Source organism: Puma concolor, chromosome D3, assembly GCF_028749965.1.
Source record: "Puma concolor isolate L17-30 chromosome D3, mPumCon1.1.hap2, whole genome shotgun sequence".
In the NCBI taxonomy this organism is placed as follows: Eukaryota; Metazoa; Chordata; class Mammalia; order Carnivora; family Felidae; genus Puma; species Puma concolor.
Genome location: NC_141678.1, coordinates 15800879 through 15815945, shown reverse-complemented (window position 1 = coordinate 15815945; position 15067 = coordinate 15800879). Strand labels below are relative to the sequence as shown.

General features: G+C 44.7%; 1 protein-coding gene across 1 annotated transcript in view; it reads right to left on the bottom strand.

Moving 5' to 3' along the window:
• The window catches only part of CCDC60 (coiled-coil domain containing 60), a 162512-nt gene that overhangs the window by 83905 nt on the left and 63540 nt on the right, over positions 1-15067 (bottom strand). The window contains exon 2 of the mRNA XM_086681812.1: positions 7555-7634. Within this exon, the coding sequence (XP_086537938.1) occupies positions 7555-7634 (80 nt within the window). The remainder of the gene's footprint in view (positions 1-7554; positions 7635-15067) is intronic.

Genomic DNA, 15067 nt, shown 5'->3' with positions numbered 1-15067 from the left:
ATTCCATCCTACAGATGAGAAACTGAGGTTCAGGGAGGTAAAATGACCAGAGCAAGACCACTTAGCAGATAAGGGACAGGGCTGGGACTGTTTGTCTCCAACGTTGACGCTTTTTTGTCACTGCCTGTGAACATTTTCAGATGATCTCACAAAACCAGCTAAAAAACAAAGACTACCTTTTGTTGACTTATTCCTGCATTCCTCACCCATCTCTGTTCTCACAAATGCCAGCAACAGTGTGAAGCAGATCTTGTTATCTCTGTATCCCATACCATAGATAAAGAAACTGAGGTCTAGAGAAGTGAGTTGATTTGTTCATGGACGCCTAGCTAATTGCTGGTAGAGCTGGGATTTGAATCCACCGCTGACTCCAAAGCTAATGCACTTCCAACTGTATTATGTAAGGCCCCAAGCCTAACTATAGGACTGAGCACATTGCCTGTCATCTGGGAAAGAATTTCAGAAAACGAAGTATTGTGCGAATCCTTATGTAGCCAAAGGTTCAAGGGTTCAAGTTACTATGATGCTTAGATTTGAAAACATGGCCTTTTAATTCTTTTTTTTTTAATTTTTATGTGGGATCCTCTGAGGTAGCCCTAGCCACAAGGAAAAGAATTAAAAAGATATCTACCCTCAGTGGAGAGCGGTGTAAGAAAAGCAGAGAAGAAAACTTGCCCTCGATCTACGGTTAACTAGAGGTGTCAAAGACACACGAAGACACCAGTAACAGAGAAAAAAATGGGCAGGGCCTCTGGGTCACATTCAAGATGATAAAAATGCAATTAACTTGAGCCAGGTTCCTCCAGCCCACAGCGGTGACCTACCCGTTGGGCACGCGGCTGTGTTTATCAGTTCTGGGCTAAGGACGTAGGGCCAAGTGCTTGCCTTTATGGAACATGTAGGGGACTCATTAAAGTCCACCCGCTGGCTGCAGGGTGTGGGGATGATGTGACATGGGGGGGAGGCACTGAGGGCTTCTTTGAATGATTCATAAGGTGCAATTCAGAAGCCTTAACTTTGCCTGCATCCGAGGCGTTGACCAGCATGTAAATCCATTTTTCTGAAACAATTCTGGGGCTTTGAGGCAAGTCTCAAGTCAGGGGGAGGGGCTGGTGGGCCAAGTCAGGCTTGAACTTGTAAATGAAGACGTTCTGAGTTACAGGCTGTGGACGCGGAGGTCCTGGGTGTTGAATGGTGAGACGTAGAAGTTGCTGAGAACCGCCAGTGAATGTCTGAGGTCAACAATAATTTTTCCAGCTATTTAAATTCACTGGTTAAAAATCAGCCTCATTCATAAAGGGATTTGGTTGAGGTCTGTTCCTCCTGTTGGTCTCTTGCATGCCAACCCTCAAATGGAGTTAATAAGGTGTCATTATAGACACCAGAGTCTCCTTTTGAGATGGCAAATAAATTACATCCTGTGCACAGAGGATTTTCAAGACCAAATCTGGACTCAGACTGAAAGAGTGCTGTGATCCACTAGTGATGTCTGCCTTGGACACAGGAGAGAGAAGTGGGAGTACACGAGCCGCCTATCTACCATCCTGGATGTAACTTTTAATTAATTTATTAGTCTCATCTCTAATTGTGTCCAGGAAAAAAGAAAGTTGGGAAAAACTCATTCTACTTACCAGCTCAGACACAAACCATATCTCAAAGTGAATGTCCCTTATTAAACGTTGTTGCCTGATAAAGAATTAAGTCATCCCATCAACAAACACTTGGGAACTGTGACAGTGGACATGATATAGTCTAGGCTATGGTAGATCTTATATCCTAGTGAAGGAGGCAGAGGTATCAATGAGTCATTGTAGCACATTGACCCTGCCTTTCCCTTGTCCCCCACATCCAATCCATTAGCCAGTCCTGTGGCTCTAAATAAATCCCGAGTCTACCCACTTCTCTCCAGTTCACTGCTATTTGCCGGCCAGACCATTGTCAACTCTTACAGCCTTTCAGCTGGGCTCTATGCAGCATATGGAATGTTCTGTTAAGAATCAGATCATAGCCAGGGCGCCTGGGTGGCTCAGTTGGTTAAGTGTCTGACTTCAGCTCAGGTCATGAGCTCATGGTTCGTGGGTTCCAGCCTTGTGTCAGGCTCTGTGCTGACAGCTCAGAGCCTGGAGCCTACTTCGGGTTCTGTGTCTCCCTCTCTCTCTGCCCCTCCCCTGCTCAGGCTCACTCTCTTTCTCTCTCTCTCTGTCTCTCTCTCACAAAGATAAATAAACATTAAAAAAATTTGTTTTAATCAGATCATATCCTTCTCTTGTTCGGCACCCTCCAATGGATTCTCATTACATTTAGACTAGGACCCAAATGCTCACCATGGCCTATGAGGCCCGAGGTCCATTTCTCTAATTTCATTGACTGCTTCTCTCACCCTCTCTCACTCAGCTCCAGCCACACTGGCTACTCTCTGTTTCTCTAACACTTCCAGCTTGTTCCAACTTTGGCTCCCATCCACTGTTTTCCTCTGGAATACACCTGTTGTCCTCCACCCCCCTTCCTCCTATATCTTTATGTGAATGGTTCTCACCGTCCAGATGTCAGGCCGAGAGCTCCCTTTACAGAACAGCCTCCTCTGGCCACTCAAGATAAAATAGCAGCTTTCTCCCCATCACCAGGCTATAGGCATCACCTTGGTGGTTTTGTTTTTTTAAATTTTTTTTTTTTTTTTAAATTTTTTTTTTTCAACGTTTATTTATTTTTGGGACAGAGAGAGACAGAGCATGAACGGGGGAGGGGCAGAGAGAGAAAGGGAGACACAGAGTCGGAAACAGGCTCCAGGCTCTGAGCCATCAGCCCAGAGCCTGACGCGGGGCTCGAACTCACGGACCGCGAGATCGTGACCTGGCTGAAGTCGGACGCTTAACCGACTGCGCCACCCAGGCGCCCCTGTTTTTTTAATTTTTAAAAATATTTATTTATTTCTGAGAGAGCACGAGCGGGGGAGGGGCAGAGAGAGAGAGGGAGACACAGAATCCAAAGCAGACTCCAGGCTCCGAGCTGTCAGCACAGAGCCTGACACAGGGCTTAAACTCACAGACCGTGAGAGCATGACCTGAGCCAATGTCAGATGCGTAACTGACAGAGCCACCCGGGCGCCCTGCATCACCTTGTTTTATAGTCTCATAGTATATAACCAACACTCCCTTCTCCATCCTATTTCATCACCCACTAACTTGTTTGTTGTCTTTGCCCCATTTTAATGCACACCATTGCCTCTTATTCACTGAGGACAGGGATTTTGAATGTTTTGTTCGCTGCCGTGTCTCCAGTATATCCAGTCATGCCTGGCGTATCCCTGGTGATACCTGATATTCAATATTTGTTGATGAAAATGAGTGACCACAGAAAACTGAGGAAGAACCAAGAAGTGCCTAACCTCTTACAAAGAAAAAAAAGCTTCTTCCTTTGCCAGAATTCCACCTTTGTTATTTCTAACTGCCTTGCTTCAGCTGTCTACCAAATGGAGCTCTAAAGCAAAATCTCAAACACTTGCATAATCTGTACCCTGCTGGGGTCTGCTGGGGAACTTGTGGGGGGGCGGGGGGGGGGCAGGGCGGTAATTTCTCCCTGTGTCTTTGCAGTTGCCTTCACCTAACTAAACTTTGCCATGGGCAGATCATAGCTCCAAGTCAATGTTTTAGTTTTAGTTGCAGAGATGTTTATTTTCCTTAAAACATTTGCAATAAAAAGCACCAGCAGCTTTGGAGAAAGATAGGTTATCGGCTTCATGAGTCCAAGAACTGGGCACATGCGGACACCCCGATTGTCAGCTTCCACTAGGAGAGATTCCACGAGCAAGCGCGTGGCAGGCTGCCTGGTGCCACTGAACATCTGGCAGAGCAGGCGAGGAGGAAAGCAGTTAGGTTTTTATTCTTTCTAGCATCATGTTAAACTGGCCATGAAACTAGGGATGGTGTCATTGAATTATAAGAGGGCTGAGGTATTAAATAAAAATCCAGGAGGTAGTCGGGGTGCCTGGGTGGCTCTGTCGGTTAAGCGTCCAACTTCGGCTCAGGTCATGATCTCACGGTTCGTGGGTTCGAGCCCCGCGTCGGGCTCTGCGCTGACAGCTCCGAGCCTGGAGCCTGCCTCGGATTCTGTGTCTCCCTCTCTCTCTGCCCCTCCTGTGCTCATGCTCTGTCTCTCTGTCTCTCAATAATAAATAAACATTTAAAAAAAAAATCTAGGAGGTAGTCAAGGTGTTTGGTTCAAGGTAGGCTAAAGTCTAATCGGCGAAGTGGGTTTGAAAAACAGTAAGTGGGAAAGACAACATCTTTGCTAATAATTCGCCTCATTTGACACTGGGAGATGGGCACACAGGGTTTGCATCTCTTGGGGAGGAGATTTCCTCTGGAAAGCAGGATGTTTCCTTCTGAAGGGGACTCGCTGTTTCCTTAAATGTCAGTGGAATCCGAGAGCGTGGCCAGGTGGAACACTTTATTGTTGTTTCTTGTTTTCTTGCTTGTGGCTTTTCTGTGTGGCCTTTTCCACATTCTCTTTCATGTCCAGCGTTTGGACAGGCTAAGCCTGTCCAGTGAGGATGTTAAATTCTAGCTAGTTTCAGAGCCATGGTAAATGCGTCTGGCAGGAGTGACAGTCTCAGCCTGCCAACTCAGGGGTGGCAGAAAAGCCACTGTCTTTATCACCTTTTGACTAAAGCCCCTATGTTCTGCTGGCTTAGTCCAAAGTTCAACCTTGGTTGGTGGGGGAGAGGAAGCATGTCCCCAGGGATGTGCCGGTGAATGCTCCACAACCATCTCTCTTGGCGGGGGAAGGGAGGGGGGTACAAATAAGCCCTGATTTGTAGCATTTGTGGATTTCTGTGCCGTGAATATTTCCACTGTGGCTGATTTTGAGCTACCGACGTGATGTCAGTGAATGTAGAGCTGGGCAGACATTTGCCTGCAGCCGCTCCTGTTCTACAATATTTCCACCAAACAGATACCATAACCAGAAATAACGTCAAGAGCACAGAGAAGAGTGAAATGTATGGCATCATTAGGAAGTGATGGGTTTTGAGTATTTATTACCTTTGTTTTAATGTGATGCATTTAATTGTGAGTTCACATCATTGAATTTTAAACTGTAGCTGTGTCTAATAACTGGCTTGCAAATTTCCTGAAAATTTCGCATTCAGTTCTGGTTTGAGCTGGCTCAGCTTTGTCGCCCTCCTTGAGCTGGGTTGAGTCTTGGTATCTGGAATTTACATAGGTCAAGCCGTCTGTTGGTACCTTTAGTTATCAGCTGTTTGTCTACAGGATACAGATTAATATGGAAACTCTCATTTCTCAGGCTCCCAAGATTCTGGTATGTATTTGCAGCTGAGGCTTTGGGTCAGAATCATCTACCTCAAGATTGATAATATTCAGCTGGTAAGAACCAACCTGGTTACAATGGTTGTATATGGCCGGTGTCTGTTCCGATTGTTTGGTGCCCATGACACACAGATGGTTCTGTATTTTGAACTTCACCTCTGATCCAAATTCTGTGCTGCACCATTCCTTCTGAAGCCTGGAATGTCCTCCAGGCATGGCCGTGGAGCAGAGTACAGATCCCAGTTGAGGCGTTCTTTCTCAGCTACACGAGCCTCTTTCTTTGCTGCCCCCATTCAGGTAGCTCTTGACTTTCTGACACTACTCCCCCCAAGGTTCCCAAGGCCTGCGCCTCAAAAGCCTTCTCGAGCCTGGGTTCAAATACTCTAGAGGCCAATATGTCCACAAGTAATGGAGGAGTCCTTGTGGGTCTGAGCCCTCAATTCTGAGACCCAAGTTCACATGCCATCCCTGTGCTCAGCTCTACACGAGCTTCTGAGACTGGGGTCCATCCGCTCTCGAGCTGGGGACATTCTCTGCAGGATTACCTCGACATTGACTATTAGTCTGCTTAGGCTGCCATCACAGAATACCACAGCCTGAATGGCTCAAACAACAGACGTTTGTTTTCTCAGTTTTGGAGCCTGGAAGTTCAAGGTCAAGTGTCAGTAGGGTTGGTGTCTCCTGAGGGCTCTCTCCTTGGCTTTCAGACAGTACCTTCCTGATGATGTCTCTTCCTCTTCTGATAAGGACACCAGGCCTGTTGATTCAGGGGCCCACCTTTATGAACCCCCACTTAACCTTAATTACCTCTTTAGTGGTCCTATCTCCACATATAGTCATTGGGGGTTAGGGCTTCAACATGTGCATTGGGGGGTGGTGTGCAATTCAGTCCATAGTAACTACTGAGCACCTGAAAGGTGGTTGGTCCAAACTGATGTGTGCCCTGAGTGTAATTCATCACTGCTCATTTTGTATCACTTTGTCACTTTTCATCACGTATGAAGAATGGAATAGAGTATTTCATCAATATGTTTTATATTGATTACATGATGATTGATAACACTTCGGCTGTGTTGGGTTAAATAGAATATGGTATTAGAATTACTTTCACCTGTCTCTTTTTACTTTTCAATAGTAGTGCGTCTATTCAAAAATTTAAAATTACATGCACAGCTTGCAATTAACGTTTCTCCCGGACAGGGGGTGTTGATGCGTGCCTTCGTCCCTTCATGCCATTCTTCCTCCCCACCTTTCACGCCCACACCTTGCAGCCCCCTCTTGGGCTCTTGCATCCAGTACCATCAGCTGTGCTCCTGGACGGGGAAGGTGTGGAGACGCAGATGGGCAGTAGAGACAGAGGGAGCTTCCGAGTGAGGGAGGTGAAGAACGAGAATGTGTTGCCCTGACTTGCATTGTGGTCTGGTTCAGAGTGGGAGACACAGAAGATAAACGGGCCTTCCACACTGCCTGTATGACCCCCCTCTCAGCACATCTTTACGTGTTTTGTGCTCAGAGAGTCTCCATCTCTTCCCGCGCCTTGAGGTGTTTTGCCAAAAGTCCCATTTATGATCCTACCTTGGAACGTTGCAGGTCCCAGGACAGAGTCAAGAGGTGAGAGGGAGAAAAAGCCCAGCTCACCGTCCAGAGATGACTAAGATAGGGTTAGACCTCAGTTTGTTCATGCTATTTTACAGGAAGGGGTTGGGTGGGGTGGGAGGTTGGATAGGGATGGCATTGTGTTAAAGGCCACACAAGGGGCACTTTAGCTGCTTTATTTCACCCAGTCCTTCTAACAACCTCATATCATATTCATTTTACAGATGAGGACACAGAGACTCGGGGAGGTTCAATAGGTTCTGCCACGTTACCAGCTGGCAGGTAGCAGGGCCGGTGTTTGAGACCAGGTCTGTCTGACTCTGGGCAACCATGATGTGCATCTGGAGTAAAAAGGAGAGATTTTTCTGGAGCACATGGGAACTGTCTTGAGTTGGATTCAGGTCCAGGAAGGAACACAAAGGGAATTCTAGGCAGTGATTGGCAGCTAGTGGAGAGGTTAGTCCAGTAAAGATACTCTCTGGAAAGTCCAGCCAAAGGACACCCTCCTGAAAGTCTTCTGCTTAATGTTTAGTGTTGGGGACCTTGGGATTTAGCAAGGACTCGTAGGGACTGCCCTGTAGCCTGCTCATCTCTGTCAGGGCATCTATGGGTTAATCCTTGCGGGCTCACTCACCGGCTTCGTGCAAGGTCTTTTTTGAGGCTTATGATTTCCTTGTCCATGTACTTGATGCTCTTCATCGGCTTGTCTGGAACCTGATGGGAAGCCAAGAAGTGAAAGAAAAAAGTGTTAGTGCACCATTACAAATGGCGCCAGGCTGCAGGAGGCTCAGGCATTCATCCAAGATCTCTGATCAGGTTGGAAGGGGTCCTGGGCAGCACAGTGACCTCCTCTACACCAGAGAGGGGCCATGTGCACAGCGGAAGCAACAAGGGCTTTGGAGATAGGCAGACCTGCCTCTTACCCTGGTTCTGTCTGGTGACTGGCTGTTTGATCTCAGACAAATTGCTCAACCTCTCTGGGCCTCTTTCTCAGGAGGAATAATTCTTACCTTGGGACAATTCATCGCCAAATTCCTGACTCGTAGCAAGCATTTGATAAATGGAGGCTCTTGATACTAACATTATACTCAAAGCAAAGCAAAGAATGAAATGTTAATAATCATTGTTGGCGGTGTAGGCAGCTGATTTGGAGAAGTGAATCTTGTCAATGGTACTTTTTCCCCCTCGCCGTGCCTATAGCAGGGTTTTATGAGTGAATTAACCAGGTGATTGTTCATGGGTTTTTCTTTGCCTTTCCGGTAATCATTGGCCTTGCCTAGCCATAAGGGAAACCTCATAAGACTTAAATTCATTACTCAGAGGTGGATACCAGGTCAATGTAAAGAAGAGAGTTAAATTAACTGTATTCTAATATAAGAGTCACTTTTCTCAGCCCCAGTTTAGTGGAACAACAGCAAGATCATTATCTGGATTACCCTGCCTGGAAATGAATGCCTGAAGTACTAATTCTTTTTTTTTTTTTTTTTTAACCAAAGGAAGTGCCAAGACATTATGGGAAAGTGGGTGGTTTCAATGAAGCTGGTGGAAGAATACGTTGTGGTGACTTTTCTGAAGGGTGATGCGTCAGCGCACCCTAAATGCTGCCCCAGTGTGCTTGCCTCAGGGTATGATGATCCTTCGGCTGTCAGGCGTCCCGTGGGAATATCCCTGCATGGGCACGGAGATCCATCAGCAAAACCACTCCCTGGGATGCTGCTTGTAAGAGGAAACTCACGGCAACTCCCTATTCGTCTTCACAGTAGAAGACAGGTCAAATAATTATGGTGCATCTAAACAATGGAATAGTATACAGCAATTAAATGTGATGACAGTATAAGGATGGAAATATATTTATTGACATACGGAGATGTCTGAGTTCTTTGGGAAGTCATGTTACAATATGTAGTACTCTCCCTTGTGATACTAGCTCCCTCACTAGACCATTTGCCCCCCCCCCCCCCCATGGGGCACTTGCAGCAGGGGTGGTCCTGAGTGGCTGAAGCCAAACAGCACAGCCCATCCCCCATCACTGTGACTGGTTAAGGAATGGTCATGTGATGTGGTTTGGGCAAATGAGATGCATGCAGACATTTGCCAGGGGCTTCTAGAAAGCATGGTTCCTAGAGCCTCTAAGGAACCACAGGCGGAGAAGTCCTCTTTCCTCATTGACTATAATTGGAGGAGCAGATGATCTGTGGGAGTTGCTGGCAGCCATTTTGTGCCCATGAGGAGCACCTGCCTCTAGTTGAAGAAGATGTGGGGGAAGACAGAGAGGAGAGTCAAAGAAAAACTTGTTCCCTGGTGCCTTGTTGAACTAATCAGCCTTTACTAGGCTTTTCATGAACATTTCCTTTATTATTTAAGCCAGCTTGAGTTAGATTTTCTGTTACCCACAACCATAAGATTTCTATCCGAAAAATGTCTTCCCTTGGGTGTGTGCCAAGCCTGACAATAGATAGAATTATTTTAACTAGGGGCACCTGGGTGGCTCAGTGGGTTAAGTGCCCCAACTTCAGCTCAGAGATCATGATCTCATGGTTCGTGAGTTCAAGCCCCACGTCAGGCTCTGTGCCGACAGCTCAGAGCCTGGAGCCTGCTTCAGATTCTGTGTCTCCCTCTCTCTCTGCCCCTACCCCACTCACACTCTGTCTTTCCTTCAAAAATAAATAAACATTAAAAAAAAATTTAAGAATTATTTTAACTAGAACTCATCCTCTTTTCCCTTCCCTTCCCCTCTTGTGTGATCAACATCAGATGACATCCATTTTGGTGCATTTCGCAGTGAAACCAATGAAATTGGCCATGTTGAGATCAAAGTTTGAAGTCATTGTTACCTATCTTCCTAATCCCTCTCTTTTTCTGAACCTTCTATAACTCTTCCCTACGGGACCAAAGTAACTTTCTTAAAAGATATTGTAAATTAAAAATATTTATGAACAATGAAAAACCAAACACACTCAAACTTCAAGATCCAGCCCCCAAATCCCTGCAATTATGTCATCATTTCAGTGAATTCTCAGGAAGCGATTTTCACAATAGTCGCTCAGGAAGTGACTGTTATTTAATTACAATTATAATAAGCCAGCAGTAATAATGGCATTGAATGAGGGAGTTCCGGTTGTCAGGACGTTTACCAACACTATTTGATATTAGCACAATTAAAAGTACACACGACATCCAAGAATCACCATCTTTACAGCTTTCTGGAGGGCAGTTTAGCCGTGTGTATATGTAGCCTTAAAAACACATACGCTCATGCCCGGCAATTCTGTTTTTACCCAGGAAATTTTTCAGCAAGGATAAAAAGATTTATCCACGAGGATTCGTATCACAACAGTATTAATAATAGTGAAAAACATTTAAGTGTCCAACAGTGAGCGTTGAGGGGATAAATCATGGTCTATCCAGGTGATGGCATACAATGCATTTGAATTTGGTGCTACTAGTTAATGTTGCTATCGATGTATATTTGTTGCTATGGAAAGGAATATAATTTCAAGTAAAACCACATGTCACAAAAATGTAAAGAACTTAGATCTAGAGAGTTTTAAGATTCATATTCATAAAAATCTGTAGATGTTTCTAAAAATACGTATACACTAATACAAATTATATGTTAAAGTAATGATATATACATAGGGGCACCTGGGTGGCTCAGTTGGTTAAGGTTCTGACTTTGGCTCAGGTTGTGATCTCATGGCTTGAAGGCTCGTGAGTTCGAGCCCCTTGTCGGGCTCTGTGCTGACAGCTCAGAGCCTGGAGCCTGCTTCGGATTCTGTGTCTCCCTCTCTCTCTCTCTGTCCCTCCCCTGCTTGTGCTCTCTCTTTCTCTTTCAAAAATAAATGAACATTAAAAAAATTAAATAATGATATATGGCAAGGTATATATGCAATAACATAATAGGTTGAAAGTAAATGTAACAAATTGTCAGTAGGGATATTATTGCAGGATGTTTGAATTATAGGTAAGTGGTAACTTGTAATTTGGGTCATCTTTTTCTCTTCTTTAAAAATAACTTACCTTTATTAATTGTCCAATAAAATAATAGCGTGTTCGTGTTTGTAAAGCAATTCTGACTGATTCTATCAATATGAGCTAAGTGTAAGTTTTCAGGGCTGCTTTAAATTGAGTAATCGGAGTCTGGAGTGATGTAGATTAGTAGATTATTTTAGCACACTAGGCTAAAATGATGTAAGTTAGTAGATTATTTTAGCAGGGCCTAGGCAGGAAACAGAGCTCATGCCAGATAGTTCAATACAGGGAATTTCATATAGGGAAGCAATCACAAAGGTGTTGGAAGAATTGAAAAGCTAAATAAGGGATGACATGACAAGCTGGAGATTGACAACCTAGCTTGGATGGAGGGGCTAAGGAGAGAGGCAGCCTTCAAAAGCCCAATCCAGGGGCGCCTGGGTGGCGCAGTCGGTTAAGCGTCCGACTTCAGCCAGGTCACGATCTCGCGGTCCGTGAGTTCGAGCCCCGCGTCAGGCTCTGGGCTGATGGCTCGGAGCCTGGAGCCTGTTTGCGATTCTGTGTCTCCCTCTCTCTCTGCCCCTCCCCCATTCATGCTCTGTCTCTCTCTGTCCCAAAAAATAAATAAACGTTGAAAAAAAAAATTTTTTTTTTCAAAAGCCCAATCCAGCCCAATCCCCCTGGCAAAAGGTAGGCTCGTGGAGGAGATGTAGTTTCATTTGGGAGCTGCCACCAGAAGCTGAGTGGGGGAAGGAGAGAAATACTCTGGCTTCTCCCTTCCTCTGACCCTCCAGTTTCCTCTTCTGGAAGCCAGCTGGCAAGGGCACCTGGGAAATGTAGTTTGCAAGGATCAGCCCCCCCCCCCCCCCCCCCCCCCCCCCGTGGGAGCAGGAAATGAAAATGGAAATGAAGGCCAACATCAAATGGCTGTGGTTATAGTTTATGCTCTGGGTGCTGACCAGGTATTTTTGGACTATAAATCTGGTTTTCCTGATTTGTACGGATCCCTTTGCAGATGGTAACTTTGGATATTTCTTATCTTTGGGTCCTAAGTTTGAGGTTCTTAGAATTTTCCTTGGCTGAGATGCATATCCAGAATTTGGATCATTCTTTCCAGAATTGGGATCATTCTTTCTCTCTCTCAAAATCATTATCACAATGCAGGTTTCTAGAGTATCCAGAACCCACCTACTTCTGCCAGTTTCTTTTCCCTAGGAAGTATAGCTGACCTGGAACAGCATGGGTTTGAAATGCGTACTTCCACTTTTACTTGGACTTTGTACAGAAGAGTACTGTACATGTATTTCCTCTTCTGTATGATTTTGTTAATAACACTGTCGTTTCTCCAGCTTACTTTATTTTAAGGATACAGTATATCCTACATATAATACACAAAATATGTGTTAATCGATTGTTTATGTTACCAGCAAGGCTTCTGGTCAACAGCAGGCTATCAGTAGTTAAGTTGTGGGGGGAGTCAAACGTTATATACATATTTTTGATACTGTGTGTGTGTGTGGGGGGGGTGCTCTCAGTGCTCCTAATTTCTGTGTTGGTGAAGGGTCAGTTGTATCATCTATTCCAGATCTTCATAGCCCACTTCCTCTTGCACCAAAATTTATATGTCCTGTGCTCCACACACTTTAAGCACTTATCCCGGATAAACAAACTGATGCTAAATATTTCTTCCCTGCTGACACTGATTAACGTGTCTCCCTACCCTGGTAACACGTTTGCAATACAACTCTATGTTTAAGATTGTATTCTCGTTATGAAACTAACTAATGAACATTGTGGAAAATCAAGAAAAGATTTTTTTAAAAAGTTGGGAGAAAATAAAAGTCAAGTATAACCCTATCACCATCCCTTTGGATGTCCTTTGCCTTGCTTTCTGTGACTACTTCCAGCCAAGATTAATAAAAACCATCCTGGGACTGTTGACTTTAATTTTCTATCCTTGCTTCCCTCGGGAGTGCCATTGGCCTTAAGAGCCTTCGGTTTATTCTGTTGACTTGTAGAGTGTAGGGGATGCCTTCATTCTTTGTTTCCTGGAAAACAAAGTCAAATCTCTGCCATGTCCACATTTTCCTACAGCGTGTGTCCTTATTCTGATTGATCTATAAATGAGTCTTTGACAGCGTCTGTGAGAAACACCACATGACATCCTGTAAGGTGTCAGGTTAAACGCTGATAAATGTGGCGGGGAGAGGAGGAAAACAACTCATTGGAGGCTTAGCTGGGGTTGGTTTGGGGGCAGGTACATTCACATTTAATATTCATGTACTGTGAATATTCAGATTCATAGTAACATTTGGAAGCGATTTGGTTTAACCTGATAGCTGAGAAGTGGGAGGTGGCAGGAATGAAAAGAAAGAGCTTTTTTGTCTGAAAGACCCAGGTTTGAGTCCTGGCTCTGTCACTTAGGAGTTGAAGAACTTAGGCAAGTTGCATATCCTCCCCAAGTCTGTTTCCCCATCTGTGAAATGGAGTTAATACTGTCTACCAACAACATTATTGTTCATCTATGTGCCGTACATTGTTCTAAGTGTGTTTTCATTTGAAATACATGATTCCATTTAGACCTTGCCATATTATTATCCCCATTTTATAGAGGAACAAGCTGAGGCTTTGAAAAGTGAACACAACATGCTATCAAATGGCAAATTGTGGGTCTGAACTCAAGTTCAAGTGACACCAGAGCATGTATTCTTTTTTTTTTTTAATTTTTAAAAAATGTTTGTATTTATTTTTGAGACGGAGAGAGACAGAGCAGGAGAGGGCAGAGAGAGAGGGAGACACAGAATCCAAAGCAGGCTCCAGGCTCTGTGCTGACAGCTCAGAGCCTGACGTGGGGCTCGACCTCATGGACTGTGAGATCATGACCTGAGCTGATGGCGGATGCTTAACTGACTGAGCCCCCCAGGTGCCCCCCAGAGCCTGTATTCTTAACCATGACTTCATTCTGATTCCCATTTTGCATAGTGGGGGCTAAATAAGGGATAGCAGTTGCTAGCTATTAATTTAAAGATACTGCCTCCAAAGCTTGCCCACTGGATTTTGTCACAAAAATTTTTATATGGCGAAACATCAGAATGGTTTGTTGGCAAGCCGATCTTTTAAATATCTGTTGTTCTCTGTCTTTTTATCAAAGAATGTTCCAAACCCATCTTTGTTACTTCTTAAAATATGATCTACTTCCTAGAATCAGATTAAGATGGAAATGAATTCCTGCTAAATGTACTTGGGCTGATACAGACATCAGGGGAACAGCTGGGAAGCTCTGTCAAGTGGTGAGGGGGAAGGGAGACCATTTGAAAAGCTGAGAGCACTGAGGAGCAAGGAAGATGATTAGCAAATTTCAGACTCCTTATGGAGAAGCTGTAAAGAACAAAATAGGCAGAGAGTGGGTAGGATCCATGGCAAGGGTATATGCATGAAACCAGAGATCATAGTTTGCAGACTGATATTTAAACTTTGGGTGGTTTTATGATGGTGACCGGCACTTTCCTTTGGGGGGAATGAGGGTTTTTGTTTGGTTTTTGGTTTTTGGTGTTTTTTTTTTCTTAAAGATATAAGACACGTACCTACCTATGTAGGGATGACCCAGAACTAGTGACCTCATTCCATGTAGACACTTCAAGCTGAAATAGGAAGTGTGCTATTGAATTTTTTAAAGAATTTCTTCACGGAAGGCAGGGTGCATCCTTTAGAGTATTTTGATTTAACCATTCTTGTTTTTCTCAACTCCCAGGAGAAACGACATGGGGGGGGGCTGGGGAATATTGGGGCCCTGGAGAGTAGTGGGGTAGGGAAAAGGGGATGGTTAACCAGGGGAGGGATGAAGAGTGAGTCTTATGCTGGGACCCTAAGAACAGAATAAGCAGCAGGAATCTCTGGGGGAAGAGAAGGATGACAATGGTTCCTGGGAAGAAAGCTTCTGATCTCCAGCTTCTGACACAGTGTCTGACCCTGAGTTCAATCCATCATTTGCTGAATGACGAGATGAATATATCACAGTCTCAAGGTTCAGCCCTACAGATTAGCTGTTAATTACAAAGGGAACAAGGTACCTGCATAAAGACAAGCTCTGGCAGATACCTCCTGAACCAGTGTGAGCACACTCAGCATCACCTGTGATGGGACAAACTGATGTCATGTGCCCTGAAGCAATGCAC